We start from the raw sequence: 17,440 nt of genomic DNA, 5'->3' as shown, positions 1-17,440 counted from the left end.
CAGGTGCACAAGTCTCAACAGCCAATTCTAAGAATCCTTAGTTGTATGTTAGGCAGCATTCTCAATGCAAACACTTGAAAGGATAAAATACACTATTTCTCAAACGCAGAAAACTTAAATTGAAAAAGGTGGGGGGAGGAGGAAGAAAACTCCTTAACTGATTCTTTACTGAGTACCTAAGTACAACAGCAGGGGAATTCAATTACAATTGCACTTAAATCTCAGAGTCTCTTAAGTGTTTTAAGTACTACCAATCACATAATCTTACAGTGCCCTCATGTGGCTAATATCAGGGATTACACACTTACTACAAAACTGCTTCGTAACTGTACTTCGTAACTTTGTAATACACTGCCTTACACAATAAGCTTTCATTACACAATGTTTTGTACGATACTTTTTGCTAACTCTGCTGCATAGCACTAAAAGCAACTGTGTTACTGTTATCTGGTATGGAATCTGACAGTTCAAGTATGATAAAGAATCATCATATTTGGAATGAAAGTGATAAAATTACATAGGATGATCTAAGCCATGACCCACTAATGTAAGTCACTAGCAACTTGCTAATGCTCCTGTAAAGATACTATCACATTTACTACAGAGGCAAAGCCAAACTTGGAAATTTAAAGCATGTTTTTTCAAAGAAACAGAAAACCAAATTAAATTAGCGAATTATTTTTTAACCCATCTTTTACCCAGGATTTTATGGGGGTTTGTGCTTTCAAGCACAAAAGCAAGCAAAAAGTTTTAGGTGTTTAATTTTTGCATTTTTAAACATGCCACTAACAACTTCTAGCAAGGACATATTAGTACCTCAAATAGCAGCCAATTTTAAACCCCATGAACTCAATTCCTATACAGATTTGCTCAAAATACACAGATGCAGGCTACTGAATTGCTGCTGACAGGGATTTGTGTTTTTAGAGAACAAGAAAGCGACATGAACTCTTTACCCAGACAAATCAGGACCAAAAAATACAGCATAAGGTAAGAGCAAACCCTTCTTATTTTCTTAATATCGAAAGATATCTCCCTCCCCAAAAAACACACTAAAAAAAGTGGGATAACACCTCCAAAGAAGCAAAAGTTTTAAACACTTTCAGTTTTCTGAAAATCAGCTAATACTATAAGAAAACAGAGCCTCAGAATGGGCTTAGGAACATGTGTGAACTGGAATCTAGGAAAGCCAGTCTAAATGGTGCAGAAATAACAGCAGAGAATTCCACAGATCTGCTTTATCAGTTTCTGATGGAAACAAATCTAATGAATGGCGATCGCAAGACTCCATTTACTCCACAACATTGCAAGCCTGGTTGACCACTAAAAAGTATATAATCAGACAGCTTGTACAAATGATGCTTTCATAGCAGTGAAGAGTCCTACAGGATCAAAGGAAAGGTAAATATGAGAGGCAAGAAATGTACTTCCTCTTTCTGACATCAGATATGTTAAAAAATGGAAGGTTCAAACAGAACGGCCCTAAGCTGAATGTAGCATAGCAACAACAATCCTAGAAAAAGCCCTGCTGAGATAGATATATTGACATAAGAGAAAGCAAACAGAACAGACTTGGTGATTAGCTAGAGGGGAGTGCTTAGTGATTCTGGAAATTAAGAGGTATTCATAGTATTTGCAAAATACGATACTGGATGAATCATCACAGAACACAAATATCTACGTAAACTAAAGTAGCCATCATCATAAAAGCCAATGTTCATAGCAGAGACCTAACTTATTTCATAACTAATGTTTCTTTAATTATTTTTCAGTAGCTGCATGGAATACCAAACAACTCCGAGCATTAAAATTTTGTCCCCTCCACCACTCATTGCAAAGGGCAGAGTAAGTACTAGCAAAATCACACACCTCTTTGAGCTACAATACATAAACAGATACAAAACCCATTAAATTTAAGGTTAATTAATACAGCTTGAACAAATTAAGCACATCACAGCTATACCTACCGCTTCTGTATGTATTGGGTGCACTGCAAAGAGCAAGGATGCAACTACGCTGCTCCTGTTGTCCAGAAAGAGCTTACAGACCTTCAGGAAGACTACACAAACCACCACATGAAAGACCAGATTTAGGAAGTGATAAGAAACTGCATTTAACTCGCTGAACAAGTAGTTTAAGCGAAACGTGAGAACTGTAAGGGGACGATAGGATTTATGACTCCTCTCCTAAAAGAAAAGAAACAATTCAATCAGTTACCATCAATGTATAAAGGGACTTTTACTCCAAAATATCTTTCTAAAAATCTATGCATACATGATTCCCCTCCTCTATTCTCAGGCATCTACCTTCAAAATAAAGACCTGAAAAATCAGTAATACTAATAAATAAATAATCTAGTGTATTAAATGAAAACTTGATTTAAAATTAAAATGTTAAACAGAGAAGTTAATTATGACTATTTTTCCGACTTCCACACAGCTTTAATGTATTATTCGAGTATTTTGATTACTTTGCCATTTCATGTTTTAGATCAGTATTTTATAAAATATAAATTTGGTGTGCTCAGCTAAATGTATTATTTATATATTTTCAGTATGTCTGCCAGTCAATATGTCTATGTTGCCAGTTACTCCACCCATAAACCCTTTTAAAAACTACACTTAACACCATCTTCCTGCTCCAATATGCATTTGTTAACCCACAGCCTGTTGATATTTTGCTGAATATGTCTGTAAAATAAAGGAAGAAAATCTAAGACGAAACTGGGGGGCTGGGACAGTGAATGAAATTGTACATACAGACAGACTCCCACACAAGACAGGAAAAATATTTTAAAAGCCATGAATGACCAAATTAATCTGACTTCATTTCGACTTTCAGTTGGTTTTAAGTGCAAAATCAATGCTAAATGAGATGGCTTTCTCCCGGTCCACGTGGTTAGGGTTTTTGTGGAGTAAAAACATGTTGAAAACTACTACTTGAAATTTTACTGGGAGGTGTTTAGGAATCCACTTACTCTCAATGACTACAGGACTAGATGGCGTCTGAACAAGAGTCTGGAAGCTTTCATTACATGCTTGCATGAAAATTATGTATCAAAGTCTATTTGTAGAGCTAGGAATTAGTATCTCACAAGGAACTAACCCTGTAACTTATGGACGTAAGAAAAGATAAGATTACTAGGTGGAATGCCTTGATAGGCAAAAAAACTACGACTGTCAGAGAATTTTTATACATTTACTCAGCAATGGTACCATGTCTAATTTTCTAAACTATATGTAAATCCTTTAGCCTTTGCCATTTAACAATGTTTATCAACAACTTTAATGCCAATGCAGCTTTTCAGATAAAGACATAGCCACTCTACATGGGCTACAAACCAAAAACTCTGAATTCACATAAACATACTTACTCAAATAAATTTAATGGGATTCAATATCCATTCTCTAACTCCTAGCTTTGTTGTTTAAGAGTGTTATCTTTCCTTCCAGACTGCAATTAGAAATAAATACCTTTTTATGTCAATGTCTAGCTTTTGCAGGAGGAAAAGGGTTAATGATCAGTTGTCTGATTTTGATATTGGAATTAGGTAACACCCAGCATCTTGAAGTGCGATACATGACTTTATTTTCTTACAAGTTCTTTTATTGTACAAAGGTAAAGAATATAAGCGACATCTGTTTCTGATCTTATAGTACAAAACACTTGCACCACCAAATTCCATCAGAAACAAACTATTCTGTTAAAACCTCATTAGGGGAAAAAAGCGTAAAAACTCTCTGCAAGGTTTTTTTTCATTTCCTAAATGCCTCAAAGCGTTTCACAAACAGTTTACCTCAGACATTGGAGTGCCCCAAAAGTCATTCTGAAACAGATTTTTTAATGGAGTAGAAGGATGCAAATCTTTATTGTCCAAAATCGCTGAAACATCATCAAAAACAAAGCCACAAAAGAGACTGTTCCAATAGCAGGCTGCCACCACACCAACTATTAGTGCTGCTTCTTTCAGGCTTACATCAGCCATCTTCTCTAAGAGTTTTCATGAACAAAAGCTGAAATATACGGACAGAAACTTGAGAAGTTTTACTGATTAAAAACTAAACTTGATAAATAAAGTCAAATTAAGACATCCAATATTTTTGAAGTTAATGACACTACATATCTAAAAATCTAAAAACTAAAGTCTCATCCATCTTACACAATTTAGTGTTTAAAAGAAATAATCTCATTAAAAAGTCTCACCCCTAAAAAGCTCTCACACAAGCTGGATACACTGCTACATTTCATGTTTGACTAAAAAAAGAAGATTGATGATAAGTTGTGATGTAGTTCTTAGCAGACAGCTATGCAGTTCAAGTGAATGCTGCAAACTGGAGAACTATGAAAATTAAGTTCTCTAGAACCCTGAGTAATTTAACATACTGACACAGAATACTAAGTTATCAAAAAGGTGGACAGTGTGTTAATTATGCACGTCTTAGGTTTAAACGTGTTTCTCAAAATATTTCAAAAGCAATTAAAAAAATGAATTTCAAACATTCTGAAGAACTTCATAAATATAGGTGTTCAAGAACAGGTAAAGAAGGACATTAGCCATAATAAAAAGTTAAACTTACCATGGAAGCTCACACTTTGTTCATCTGCATTCTTCATAGAAGTTCACGAAAAGGTCATTTTTCTCTCAACTCTGCCAATTGCTCCGATGTCACTGAATGTTCACCAGAGTCCTGTCTAAAGAAAAACAGCATGAAAAAAGACACAACAAATTAACTTCATCTTACATTATTTTCTCTCATCTTGCATAAACTTCCTAAGCCCCAGAAATTATTAAAGAGCAGTTTTATGATTATTTAAAAAATAATATATGGGTGACCTGATCAAGAGGTGAAATTACTAGGTATCAGGTTCTTTGAAAACACTGTTTTGCCTTGGAAGAACAGGAAGGTAACTACAGGTCAAAGGCATTCTTTTTGACCACTGGTTGATGCAGCACGGATTACTGCCAATTGTTGGGGCCAAAGACATTGAAATGCTACAGACAACTGGAACACTGACTTAGTTTTGAGAAAAAGGAGGGATGACTGAACAAAAGTATACAGCATTTTCCCCAAAACTAGAGAGAGGTAGCATCTGTAAGGACACAGAACAGCTAATATTAGCCGGATAATATGGATCCATAAATATGTAAAAACACTGGCCTTATGTCTATCAGGGTTCACACATTAAAGCTGATGAGTTATTAGGAAGCTATAGTCTGTTTTATTGTCCTAAGGCATGAAATGCTGGTGACTTTTTTTTTGCTTTGGTTTGTTGTTTTTTTTTAATTGTGTTCAGGTTTAAGTATACTATCCTCTAAAAACAAGCCATAAAGATATCTCATCCAGACAGGTAATCTCAGTTGTGGTTTGCAGCCTGGGCCTGAGAGCATGACAATCACCTATCACAACTAGTGGAAAGGAAAGGGAATACTTGTGCAACACGATGCAGGTGCAGTTAAACTAAAAACCAGGACAAAGATAATTTAAAAGGAATCAAACCAATCTATTCAGTGTTACTCACATAATGGCACTGAAGGTCTTTTTCTTCTTTTGTAGTACTTGGAGCACTGGCTATTGATGTTACTTCAACCAAGAAAGAGCCTTTTTTCAAAGTTGCCACCACCTTTGTAATAAGGAAAAAAAAAAAAACCACAATGTTAAATGTTAAAGGATGCTGCTACATCTTTTTTTGCCAGGCTGGAAGAGAGTACTTTAAAACACTAAGCCAAGAATAAGTCTGAACATATTTACGGTTTTCTTGGCAGCCAGAGAAATCTTATTAAAAAAAGAAAACAATGCATACTGCAGGAATACATTAAAAGACAGCCCACTTTTGAACTCCAACTCACCAAAGATTTTTAGTATCCCCCCCGCAAAGAATGTGGAGGAGAAGAAACTGCTGTTTCTCACCCTGCTAGGAACAGAGTTTGAAATTCCTTGTTTGCAACAGCTTCTGAACAGTGCACTTCCTACTTCTTGAAGTTCACTAGTTCTACTGAAAAGCAGTGACATCTGAAAAGGACCTACAACAAACATGTAATGATTTTCCAATATATAAGCCTCCATTTTTTAAATACTGTGTTCCAAAAATTAATGGGACAAGATAATATTGCCACGCAGAACTAACTGTAAGGTTTATTTAAATTTGCCCTTTAAGAAAAAGCATCTCAAGGTGAGTAGGTTTTTGGTGACTTGAGACTTCTTTATTCACGATATAATTTTACTGTATTGGTTAGTTGAAGCAGCAAGCCCTTGCAGATACTGCTTTGCGTATCAAAGAGTAACTGAGGTAATTCTTTAACAACCCTATTTCAGAAACAGCTACTGCTACTCAACTAGAAAAAAAAAAGGAGAGATTCCTAAGTATAGTCTCCTATCAAAAGGAAAAGCTTAACCAACCTTAATTGCTAGCTCCTCAACTACTTTTTGCAGGTTTTTACTTTTCTTTTCCCTACACAGAATATATGTCAAGACAGCTACTTTACTTATCCCTTATTCATAGGCAATTCCAATGCTTTCACAAGCCTTTCTTTTTGCTCTGAATTTCTACTATTTCTTCCACCCAGAACTCTAATTTTACACCACTACTGACCATGCTGTTCCCTTGCAGAGCTACATTTACCTACATGCTAACTGTAGGGAAAATATTGTTTTCATTCGAATGACAGGGAACTCTTAGGTACAAAGAAATTAAGATTTTAGCTACATCCAAAGTCAAGTTTAAGTGGCTAGCCCACCATCAGAGAAACCTGTTTGAGAACTCCAGAAAAAATTCACCTTTTCACAATTTTTTAATTTGCAATTCACCCTCTCCTTTACATGCACATTTCAATCACAGATATGATAGCATATAGATGGCTATAATTTGGTCTTTCAAGACCAGGATTTGAGCCACAGACACTCCAGGCAATTCTGAACAGCTTACTACATTTACTGTTAGGAATGAACATATGCAACAAAATGAATTGTTCTGGTTTTAGCAGCAAGTCACACAACACACTGCTGGAACTGTGCCAAGCATCACACAATACCCCTCTCAAATTTTTGTTGTGTGCAAAAGTACTAGTAGGTCTTGGCAACAGATGGGCATAATGAAAATCTGGAAGAGTCTCCATTTTCCAGCAATCTGCTTTCTAGGCAAGCACAAAGAGAAAAATGGGAAATTCAAGGCCACGTACTATCTGTAGATTGCACAAAATTGTAGCACAGATACTTTACTGCATCTGACTTGCGTTCTGGCATTCTAAGATCTTCTTTTCCTGAAACATACTGTAAAGGTACATAAAGTTAGGAAAATTAGTTTTTCCATCTTGTCTGATTACAGGGTAGTTTAATGTTCTTGCTGAATTAAAGCATAAATATGGAAAAGATGTTTTTGCAGTCCTTTATGTTAGCATAATAAGGCAGATTTTGAGGAAGGTTCACCATTGGAACTACTACTTCCTATCTGCTACTACAGCTAGGTCCACCACCGAACTCCAAGCTTCAAACCTGGAATGATCATCGACGTGTTGAGAATGCAAGACTAAAACAGAGGGAGGCTTATGAAAGCTCATCTGTACTTGGTAATAAGCCAGGCAAAAGTATGTCTGCCACTAACCTCAGTGGAAAACAGAAATTGCTATTTGGCAGCCAACACACTTTTCACGCCAACTAATCTGTTTTAAGTTTGATGTTGGAAAGTAAGAAGCCATATAAGGAGTATGCAAGACTGAGAATCTCATAGATCACAGATGTACAAGAGGCTGCTGAAGCCTTGGTATGATTGGGCTCCTCAGGAGACTCATGGTGAGTGGATATATTCCCCTTCTTGCCCAACAGACATGTTGAAATTTGCAACACAAGTATGATCTTGTAAGTGACAGTACTTCACCACTCCCAGTGATGGGTGTATTGATAAATACCTGCCTAACAACTTGTTTGTTAATACAGGCTTGCTGTGATGGAGAACCACATCACTGACTGCTCCAACACATGTAAACAGATTGACTGTCCCTCAAGTTATTTTTTTCAGCTCACCTACCCACTACTTTCATAGCTTGTAAGACTGCCCATCAGATATCTTAACCACCCCTTGGGCTGTATGACTGCCAGTTTGTGGTCTATGGAACAGCCACAAAGCCCCCATTTGACTAGATGAAATCAGGACAGACACATACTTTATTACCAAGATCTCTGCTGGATGTTTTAATTTACAACAATAGCTGAACACGTCACGAAGAATATACAGCTGAAAACAATACACAGCAAGATAAGCCTTGTGAGACAGAAACTGCATGATCATGAGAGCTGACTGTGGAAAACAGAATGCCCAAGCTGTGCAAAACACCTGACTGTTAGCCTAACTTTCTCAAGCTGTGTGGCACAGAAATCTGTATTTTGCACTGTACTGTCTTCATGCGTATACAGAGACATTAAGTGGAAAGGACAGACAAGAACCAGAGCTCTCAAGCAGGTTTGGCTTGTAAGGTATGTAGTTTTCCTCTTCCAACTTGTTGAGAACCCTCTACGAACCCAAAACTTTTTTCTAAAAGTAGGAAAACAAAATATTTCTCTACAATCACTACCAAATCCGTGACACTACAGTTTAGCACTGCATACTGCAAAATAATAGTAGTCTGCGCAAATAATTCAACACAAATAAAAAATGCATAATGATGCTCTATGTATCCTCAGTTGGGAGATTTGGGATTGTGGAAGCCATTTTCTGCCGATATGAATTTAGGAAAAATTAGGAAGTATGTATTTAGGAAGGAATACAGCTGCAATCCTTAAATATGCAACAGCTATTTAGCACTCCATAACTAGCTACCACCTAATAAACATGCTGTCTGCCACCTTATGTCAACAACAGAGCCTTGCAGGAGCAAATATATTTGTGTTGATTAGACACATCTTACTACCTAACTTTAGAAACTTAAACATAGATTTAAAATTTTTCTTCTACGGCGTAATGGCACTTACCTCTTTTATACCCTGAGGGCCACTAATAACAACTACTGTTCTGATGAAGCCTCCTTCAAATAAAATGTTCTATGCAAGTCACTTTTTTCTTCTTTAGGAAAAAAGCCATGGCTAGTGGCAGTAACACAGAATTTAAAAACCGTGGCACTTCTGTGTGGGAAAAAGCTTGTGTAATCCACCTAATCCTGCTCATGATTTCCACAGAAACTGACAGGAACAAACATGATCATTAAAATTCATCTCAAACAGATGTCCCAATTGCAAAGTTTCAACCTGTTCCAGCTTTTGTATGAAAGCTCTTATTACTCTTGAAAACACTCAGCATAATTGACATATTTTTGATATTTACAACTTTTGATACAGTCAGTATTTTGAAAGTCAGTTCAAGCTGTCAGAAAACTTCTTTAAAATTCACCTTATTCACTGTCCATAACAGAACATTAGTTACTACAATCTAAAGATTGATTTTCTTTTTTCTCCCTCATACTTGGAGAATATTTTCATTCACACTATATTAAATACTCATAGATATTAAAAATACACCTGACACTTTTCAGTCATACCAAGATGTTAACATTTGCAACCATAATCAAACTGCAACTCTAGAGATGACAATGTAAGCATCAGTGAGGCAACAGTCTTTAACTCCACCGAGTCACTTTGATAAACAGCACTTTGCATGTGCCATGTGAAGCATAATTGCTACATAAATCCCAAGGAACTTAATTTTGTGTTACATTAATTAGGTTGCTGGAAACAAAAAAACAGGCAATTTGAGTACGGATAGGCAGTTTCTTGAAAAACTTTGAAAACAAGCTAATGAGCATTTATGCACATACCTAATCATAATACGTGGGCTTCCCACTCTCCTGTTTGGAGTTCTAAAGCCAGTGAAGAGCTAGACATACACAAAGGAGCTGCCAAAAAATAGTTGTGCATCTCATTTACTCTGGAGACATGTACTTTGAAAACCATTAAGGTCCTGAACTGTTTAAAACATATTTACAGTTCACACAGAAAACCATCAAATTATCAAAGGTGGAAGAAAACATAGACTTGTTAAAACCACTCCCAGATTTATTTTTAAACAGGTGAGCAACAAGTTGATCTAAGAGCTGGTGGCTGAACTGATGAGTATCAGCAGAGATATATACAATGGCTTACCAAACCCAGCAGTACAGTCACTTAAAAGTGGCATTTTAATTCAACTTCTGAGGCTCTGCTAATGTCCTAATTTGTCTTGCCTACTTGCCACCCTTTCTGTATTTTTATTATTTGCTAACTTGAATATTCTTTCTGCTGACTTGATACGAGTGTTTAATGACAGAAAGAGATCATCCTTTTGTTTCTGTTGTCCTTTTCCAACATAGCCTTTAAATTTATCTTCTCTTAAAAATGTCACTCCAAGGTACAACTCCAGTATGAAACAACTTAGATGCACAGCTGAGATTGAAATGATTGGCCTCGAATCTCATATAGGAGAAAGCCAGCAGTATTTGGGAAGACAGGAGGAAGAAGAATGCAAAACATGCCTCAATTCCCCTTTCATCTTGCTGAGATCCTAGAGCAGAACAAACATAACGAAAGTTTTAATGTGGCAACCTTCTTCTGCAAATACTACAGGATCAAGAGGAATGGGACTAATCTGAAGTACTCTTCACTCCCCAGCAAGGCAATGGCGCCCAGCCTCCTCTTCATACAGTTCTGAAGGATCAACTAGATGAGGAATGGCAGCTCTGACATGGAGTCAGAACATGTTGCAGGTCAGAAGAAAGATTTCCCATGAGGAAGACTGTGCAGAGCTTGCTGGCAACCAAGCAGCTGAACTAACACTCCAGACATTTTATGGTACTCTGGTACAAACAAGGCTCAAAACATAAAACAATTTAAAAATGGGTGAGATGAAGATACTGGTTTAGCTGGTGGTTTAGCTTCAGTTTGTTCAACGCAACTGGTGCAACAGTCAGTTGAAATACAAACCACATAGGTATGGTTTCTATTTGAAGGTATTTCATACCTTAAAATGATTAACAAAATCTCACACTTCAAAGTCAAACCTTTAGGGTTTGGGGTTTTTGTTGTCCTCATAGGACACTGATGCAAAAATAGCGTCTCTAAAATAATGCTGACCAAACAGATCAATACTCTTCAGCGTTCTAGAAATACAACAGCAGAAACTGCATGTTTGTTAACTCCAAAGAGCAAAAAACCAAAAGCTACATGGGTGGCATAAGCTGAAAAGCCAGCCTTTAGACTCTGCTATGCGTGTCCTTATTTAGTATGCTTGGTCTGTATATGACTTCTTGCGGTATTTTTAATAACATTCCATTAGATCTTTCACATTGTGGTTTTTGTATTAGGTCTTTCAAATGGCATACTGTTATCGAAACTGTGGTTTAACATGGATGCCTTACTCTTCTATCAGGGTAGGTCAAGCTGTGTACCATGGAGCTAAAATGTTCTTTGGCTCCAGAACTACAAGCATGTATTCCCACCAAAAGAAGATCGACTTATACAGTTTGTCACACGATTAGATGTGATGCAGAACAAAAGAAAAACTAATTCACTTGCTCTAAGCCATTCTGAATTTTAAACCTTTTCTCTTTTTGTGTCGGGTTAATACTTCCATGCTCTTTTTGCTCTTTTTTCACTTTTGGAAGTTTTCACGCCCACCTCAAAATCCCCTTTAGTTCTGCATCAATCTTCTTTACCAGCTGCACTATGCAACTATAACCTAGATGTGGTTTCACTATCAGTATATGTAATGGTGTATTTTCTGTTGATTCTGTAACAGAACAACACACAAAAAAATGCTGAAGCACATTAAATAGCTGTAATGGCCCTAACAGCTTGTTAACCTGACGAAGACGACAAAAAAAAAAAAAAAAAGAGTTCCTATTCAGAAGCATCCTAAAATCAATGCATTATTTTCTTTTTATATCACAGGGGGATCCATTTCCTGAGAGCTCATCTTGTAGCAAAGCAGTATTATTCTCTGTGGATCACCTGCTCCACCTATAAAAGCCCCTCCTGCTAAGAAATCATTGTTTTACACTGAAGCATGATGAACTTTATTTTTAGTAACATTTCCCATTCATGAAATATAATCTAGTCTCTTTCCCTTCCCTAACTACAAAGTTTGCCTTTCCGATCCAAATAGAGAGCTGTAATTAACCAATCCCTGGCTGAAGTATAGAAGTCTTTACTTTCAATCAAGAATTAAATGTTATGCTGTGACGGGACCAAGTTACATAACTATAAAGAGTGCCAAGCATCTTGTGTATCGTCAGCCTTCATTAAATATCAACAGTAAGCAACAGACAGCAAAGAAAAAGAAAACAATGAATAATCCAGAAAAAGGCCAGAGTCCACAGATGACATTATGATCACCTTTCTCTTTCCATTAAGAAATAAAAACCAAATCATCTTCAGCTCTCCACAGCTGTTGAATGAATACAAAGATATACACATACCTCAACTGGTTGCCGGGTTTCCTTTTTTTATTTGAAAAGATGCGTTCACACCCAATTACCTAAAACACAGGATCCCAAACTTTTTGGACCATGAGATCGCTACCAACGCTCAGACCTCCTCGCTGGCCACCAGTACTCAATGGATCCGCGTAGTTTATAGATGCGATCTTTTCCTGTACTGCTCTGCAAGCTGTCTTCTGGGCCCCGACTGTTACGTACTTACACATAAAGCACAGGCATACCTGGGCAGTGCTGCGGCCCTCCGGCCAGCCGGTCATGCGGGGCACAGCCTGATGCCCGCAGCCCCGGGGCGAGGGAGGAAACGCAAGGCCGGGGTGGGGGCGGAGGGGGCCGGACAAGCAGCGGCCGCCGGGAAGCCTGAGGAAGGGAGCGGGCCGAGCGGGGGCGCGGAAGCGCGGCCAGGGAAGGAGGCCGCAGCGCAGCCCGGCGCTCAGCATGCGCGGAGGGCTCACGGATGAGGCCCGGTAGGCACGGCCAGGGGAGAGCGGACCACCCGCCGCCGCGGGAAACTACCGCGGGCAGCAGCTAGGCCGGACCCAACCCTCCCGCCCCGCCAAATCCCGCCTGTGGGGGAACAGCCCCCAGCCCGCCGCTGCCCGCCCTACCTGAGGCCGCGGAGGAAGCGGCCCCACCGCAACCGGTGCCCCGCCCGCAGCTCCCTCCTCCGCCGCCGCCAGACACCGCGCACGCGCACAGCACCCCACCCTCCGCCCGGCAAAGGCTGCCGGGAAGCCGCCCCGGGAGGGCGGGCCCCGAAGCATGCCGGGAGCTGTGGTCCCGGCGGAGCCGCGCGGCACGCTGGGACACGCAGCCCGCCGCCGGCGGCGTGGGGTTGCGGCCCAGCGCCGTTGCCCTGGTGAAACGGTTCGCCCGAGCGGGATCGCGCCCCGCCCCGCCCCGCCCGTCTCCCCTCCCGTGTGGCCGTGCAGTACCTCGGGATTGCGAGTGCCCGCCCAGCACCGTGGGGCCTGTCCTGCCGCGGGAGCGTTGTCTTTCGCCGCGCCCACGAGTAGCCGGGTCCCCGGGAGCGGAGCCGGCGGGAGAGTTTGATGGCGTCGCCTAGCAGCGGCCTCCGCCGCCACCACCGTCCTCGGGGAGCGGTGAGGCCACGGGGCGGGGGGTGCTCGGCGGCCGCGGGTGGGCGCGGCGCGGCTCTGAGGCAGGAGGCCAGGATCGCTGCGCTCTGCCCTGCCGCCGGCCGGGGCGGCCAGCGCTGCCCCGGGAGCGCCGCGGGCAGCCGGGCCCGGGGCGGCGGGTCCCAGGCAGAAGAGTCCGGGCTTAGGCATCGTCGCAGCGCGGTGGCCGGAGGAGGTTAGAGCCCGCTGGGTCTGCTCTCGGCTGGTGCCTCAGCTGGGCCCCGCGATGAAGGTGGACGCGATTTGTTGATTCGGCAGAGTCCGGTGAAATGGAGGCAAAGTTGTCTCTCGGCAGCATCCTGGAGGGATCGCGGGCTGTCACTGTGTTATTCCCGGGGCTGGGATATGCGAACTGGAAGAAAATAGGAAGGCCGCACAAGATCCCATTTTGGTTGTGGCTTTGTCGTTAAGACCTAGTGCTCTGTAGAGCTAGTAGATGAGAGCTAGTCTGGGTAATGTAATTTGAAAATCAGAATGCTAATAAGCTGGGTTAGTCCTGGTGAACTAATACGGAGTTAGCAGAGCACATCTCCCGGATGACTATGCTGCTATGCTGCTTCTTGGCATTCGGTCTTGCTTAAGTACATACGACTCTCTGGTGCGCATTGTATGCACCTTTATGGAAAAAGCACAGCTATTCCTACTGGTGCAGATAGATGATACCTATCTGCATGGTAGCTGAGCTGCCTCTTTACGTGGTTTCCTATAGGCAGCACAGGACGTTATTCTTTTTCTGACAGTACTTAAACATGCCCACCGGACCTCCTTTTCTGTCTGCCCTTGCTGAACTTTGTAACATCTGGCCATTTTATGCATGTTTGATTCCTTGAGTAAGTCAAGAAAATCTTGTGATAACTAATGTCACATGCACATGTATTTCACACTTGTTGTAGAGCCATGATCTCAGTGTCTGACCACACAGTTTATGTGTCAACTAAAAGCAGAGGTTCTAGTTGAGGGCAAGGGATCAGCTAAATTTTATGATGGAAAACTCTTCAATTAAATGAGTTCTCTCTTATTGTCCTTAAGTATGTACACACTGTGGAACATACTGTATGCTTAGGCTGTGCCCCCCCTCCACCTTACTATAGCTGGTCTCCCAACAAGTTGGATTATTTTGTTTATGTACAGATATCTCTCCTTTTGGATAAAATTTTAGGACTGATACTTCCTTAAGACGTATTTTATAAGTTAAGAGAAAAAGAGGTTTGAAAGATGGAAAGTAGGAAAAGATTGACAGTAATAAGGTTGTGTATTTGCTTTCAGAATAGTTTTGATTGTTGGGCATTTCATACCCATAATTCCTACATCTCATTGTTTAAGAAAAAATTAATATGTTTAAAAAACCCCAACCCTTAAACAAGTATGTTAATGAAATCAAGTGGTATTCAATTAACTGAAGAAGTAGGAGCACCAAGATCAGTACGCACCTGTGTGTGATTTTCTCGTATTTTCCTTTGCTGTGTACAACAAAGCAGAAAAGCAAAAATGTATATATGATGTCATCCTTACAAAGTCATGGATTATATGGAATGAATGTTTTCTAAAACATTTAGCAAACACTGAAGAAATGGTAAATATAGGGGAGCTCTCGAGTAGTTCATGTGTTCGGAAAAAATGAGGAAATGTTGATTTTTATCCTCCCTTAAGCATACAGCTGGTTTTCAAATTCTTAGAGCTCTTCTTTCAGACTTCTTGGGCATATTTTTTGGGAAAGTAATACCAGGTCAGCCTTTCATTAATGGAGGAAGTTTCAGTTGTTGTGTCTTTAAACTGCTGAATGATGAACAGGGTGCATGATGGATCAGATCTCAAAATATCATGCTCAGCATAGAGCATTGTTACAGTTATGGATTGAGCTTGATTTTTTTTTTCATAAAATATATCTCCCTGCTGTATCATTAGTTTTTTGAATAATAATGAATTTAATATTCTAGTTAATTTTATTCATTTCTTAATTTTCTTAACCGTTTATGCCATATTCATAATTTGGGGCAATAAGTAGATTAAAAAAATGTTCTGTTTTAAACTTGGCAGAATCTAATTTTTTAAATATTGATAATAAAGGCTAGAGACAGCTCCAGAGAATAGAATAATCCAAGACTTCCCATCCCATCTGCCTTCTTCAGATACTGCATTGACTTTCAGATATATGACAAGTCACTGTGGCTCACAGCAACCAGTAGGTGAGCAGTAGAACAAAACTTTGCACCACTTTCCGATCAGATTTTTGTCAGTTTCCAGGTTGTTTACTGTCCTTTATCAATTCAAGTATTCTAATCAAAAGGAAAGGGTATTTAATACAAGAGTTTGATATCTTAGAAATTAATGTCAAGAAATGGATGCTTATGGTATCAAACTAAAGCAGGTGTTGGTTGTGTTTTAAATATTAGGAATAATGATTTTGTGATTGTAAGGAGATGTTTCTCCTACAAGGGCTGGTTCAAATGACATCTGGTTGTGTTTGTTCATTAACATAAAAATCCCGCATTGAGAGGTGGGGATGAAAAGAAGGATATTAAAGTTAAAATAGAGGTTTCACATGTGTCCTGATCTTCACTGTTAGTGTCACAAATTCATTGAGTATGCATGATGTAATTTTTAACTTAAAGAAAAAATGGTTTTACTATAGTCTCATTGTTTGCAGTAGACCAAGATATGAACACAATGTTAATCAGTGTTACAAAATCGATACAGTTACTAGAATCATCTTGTGTGGTTCAGTGACCAGCCTCCTTTAAATCATTTGACATAAAATTGATTGGCACTGATGTTGTCTGATAATTGTTATTTTAATTTTTGTTCCAGGAAAGATTATAAATTCAATATGGCACCCATTTTAGATTGGAAGAAGCTTATGAAGGTTGATCCAGATGCTCTGCCTCGTCAAGAGCAACTAGCAGACAGATTGCTGCAGACCATGTCCAAGGTACTCCAGGGGAAAACAGAACATAAGGGTTTTGTTATACATTCTTCCCTAAACTGTCTCTGGTCTTTCACATGCATCAATGACTTATTTTGTGGATTTCATTGATATTTGTATAAAAACACTGTTGTCTCTTTCCTTAGGTTGATGGGAAAGACTTAAAAACTGAAACTCCAGAACAACTGATACACCTTTTTAAAATTACTCAGTCACTAATGAAGGTTTGTATTAATCCTTACTTTCTACAATTTTGCAGATGCATTTGTTTATTTTTTTTTTTTCTTTTTTCTTTTCCTGCATTGAACACACTGGTTACTCCTAAGAGATTTATATGCTAAATGTGTGCTTGCACCAGAGTATCTGCTTGTAGCTGTTGGGATTATGGCATGTAGCAGTGGGAAGTGATTAAGACTAACACAGTTATATAGTTAGGGAACCTTAGTTTTATAGATGGAAAACGCAAACAAATATCTCAAAAATTGATTAGATGATATAAGTTATTGGTAATGATTTTAACTTTAATAGAAGTTTTTGTGGTAGGTTGATGTTTTAGAGTAAATAAAAATGTCACCATGAATGAAGAAACACCGCCATCCTAAAACTGATCCTATAAATCTATCATACTTTCTTGTATTTACTCATAAAAGTACTGAAAGCAAGAAATAACAGCAGCATAGGTTAGCACATTGGTTTTAGAGAGGCTTTTTTACTGTTTTTAATTCTCAGCAGTATGCTTTTGAATGTTTAGGTAGCCCTGTAGAATAAATTACTAAAGAAGATATTTCAACAATCTGAACTTCTTAATTGTCAGCATGGGGAAAAGCGGGATTGGTTTCCTTTGTTTAAAAAGAGAAAATCAATGTTCTTTTGTAAACGTTTTCATCATTTTAAACATGAGGTCTATGGAACAATCTTTTAATT

The 17,440-nt window shown here is 39.3% G+C and overlaps 2 protein-coding genes across 18 annotated transcripts in view; one reads left to right on the top strand and one right to left on the bottom strand.

Annotated features, from left to right (window-relative positions):
- TMTC3 (transmembrane O-mannosyltransferase targeting cadherins 3) overlaps positions 1-13,144 on the bottom strand; it is a 35,056-nt gene extending 21,912 nt beyond the window's left edge. The window contains exons 1-6 of one of the 6 annotated variants that reach the window (XM_087767761.1): positions 13,063-13,102; positions 5,910-6,022; positions 5,521-5,622; positions 4,578-4,692; positions 3,797-4,013; positions 1,968-2,186 (exon numbers count right to left, since the gene is read on the bottom strand). In XM_087767761.1, the coding sequence (XP_087623887.1) occupies positions 1,968-2,186; positions 3,797-3,985 (408 nt within the window). In that variant the 5' untranslated portion in view covers positions 3,986-4,013; positions 4,578-4,692; positions 5,521-5,622; positions 5,910-6,022; positions 13,063-13,102. Of the gene's footprint in view, positions 1-1,967; positions 2,187-3,796; positions 4,034-4,577; positions 4,693-5,520; positions 5,623-5,909; positions 6,023-12,436; positions 12,458-12,678; positions 13,026-13,062 lie in introns of those variants that run through there. The other 5 variants (XM_087767764.1, XM_087767760.1, XM_087767765.1 and 2 more) reach the window with 5 other exon arrangements.
- A 114-nt stretch (positions 13,145-13,258) lies between these two features.
- CEP290 (centrosomal protein 290) overlaps positions 13,259-17,440 on the top strand; it is a 55,717-nt gene continuing 51,535 nt past the window's right edge. For 10 of the 12 annotated variants that reach the window (XR_015706973.1, XM_087767749.1, XM_087767750.1 and 7 more), the window contains exons 1-3: positions 13,259-13,557; positions 16,402-16,522; positions 16,663-16,740. Coding sequence is in view for 11 of the 12 variants with exons in the window: in XM_087767749.1 (XP_087623875.1) it covers positions 16,421-16,522; positions 16,663-16,740 (180 nt within the window). In the remaining variant the exon portion in view is untranslated. Of the gene's footprint in view, positions 13,558-15,660; positions 15,780-16,401; positions 16,523-16,662; positions 16,741-17,440 lie in introns of all 12 variants that reach the window. The other 2 variants (XM_087767748.1, XM_087767747.1) reach the window with 2 other exon arrangements.

Source organism: Nipponia nippon, unplaced genomic scaffold, assembly GCF_047370975.1.
Source record: "Nipponia nippon isolate SJK-2023a ecotype South Korea unplaced genomic scaffold, ASM4737097v1 scaffold_3, whole genome shotgun sequence".
Taxonomy (NCBI): domain Eukaryota; kingdom Metazoa; phylum Chordata; class Aves; order Pelecaniformes; family Threskiornithidae; genus Nipponia; species Nipponia nippon.
Note: the sequence above shows the minus strand (reverse complement) of the source record. Positions and strands in the feature narration are given on the sequence as shown.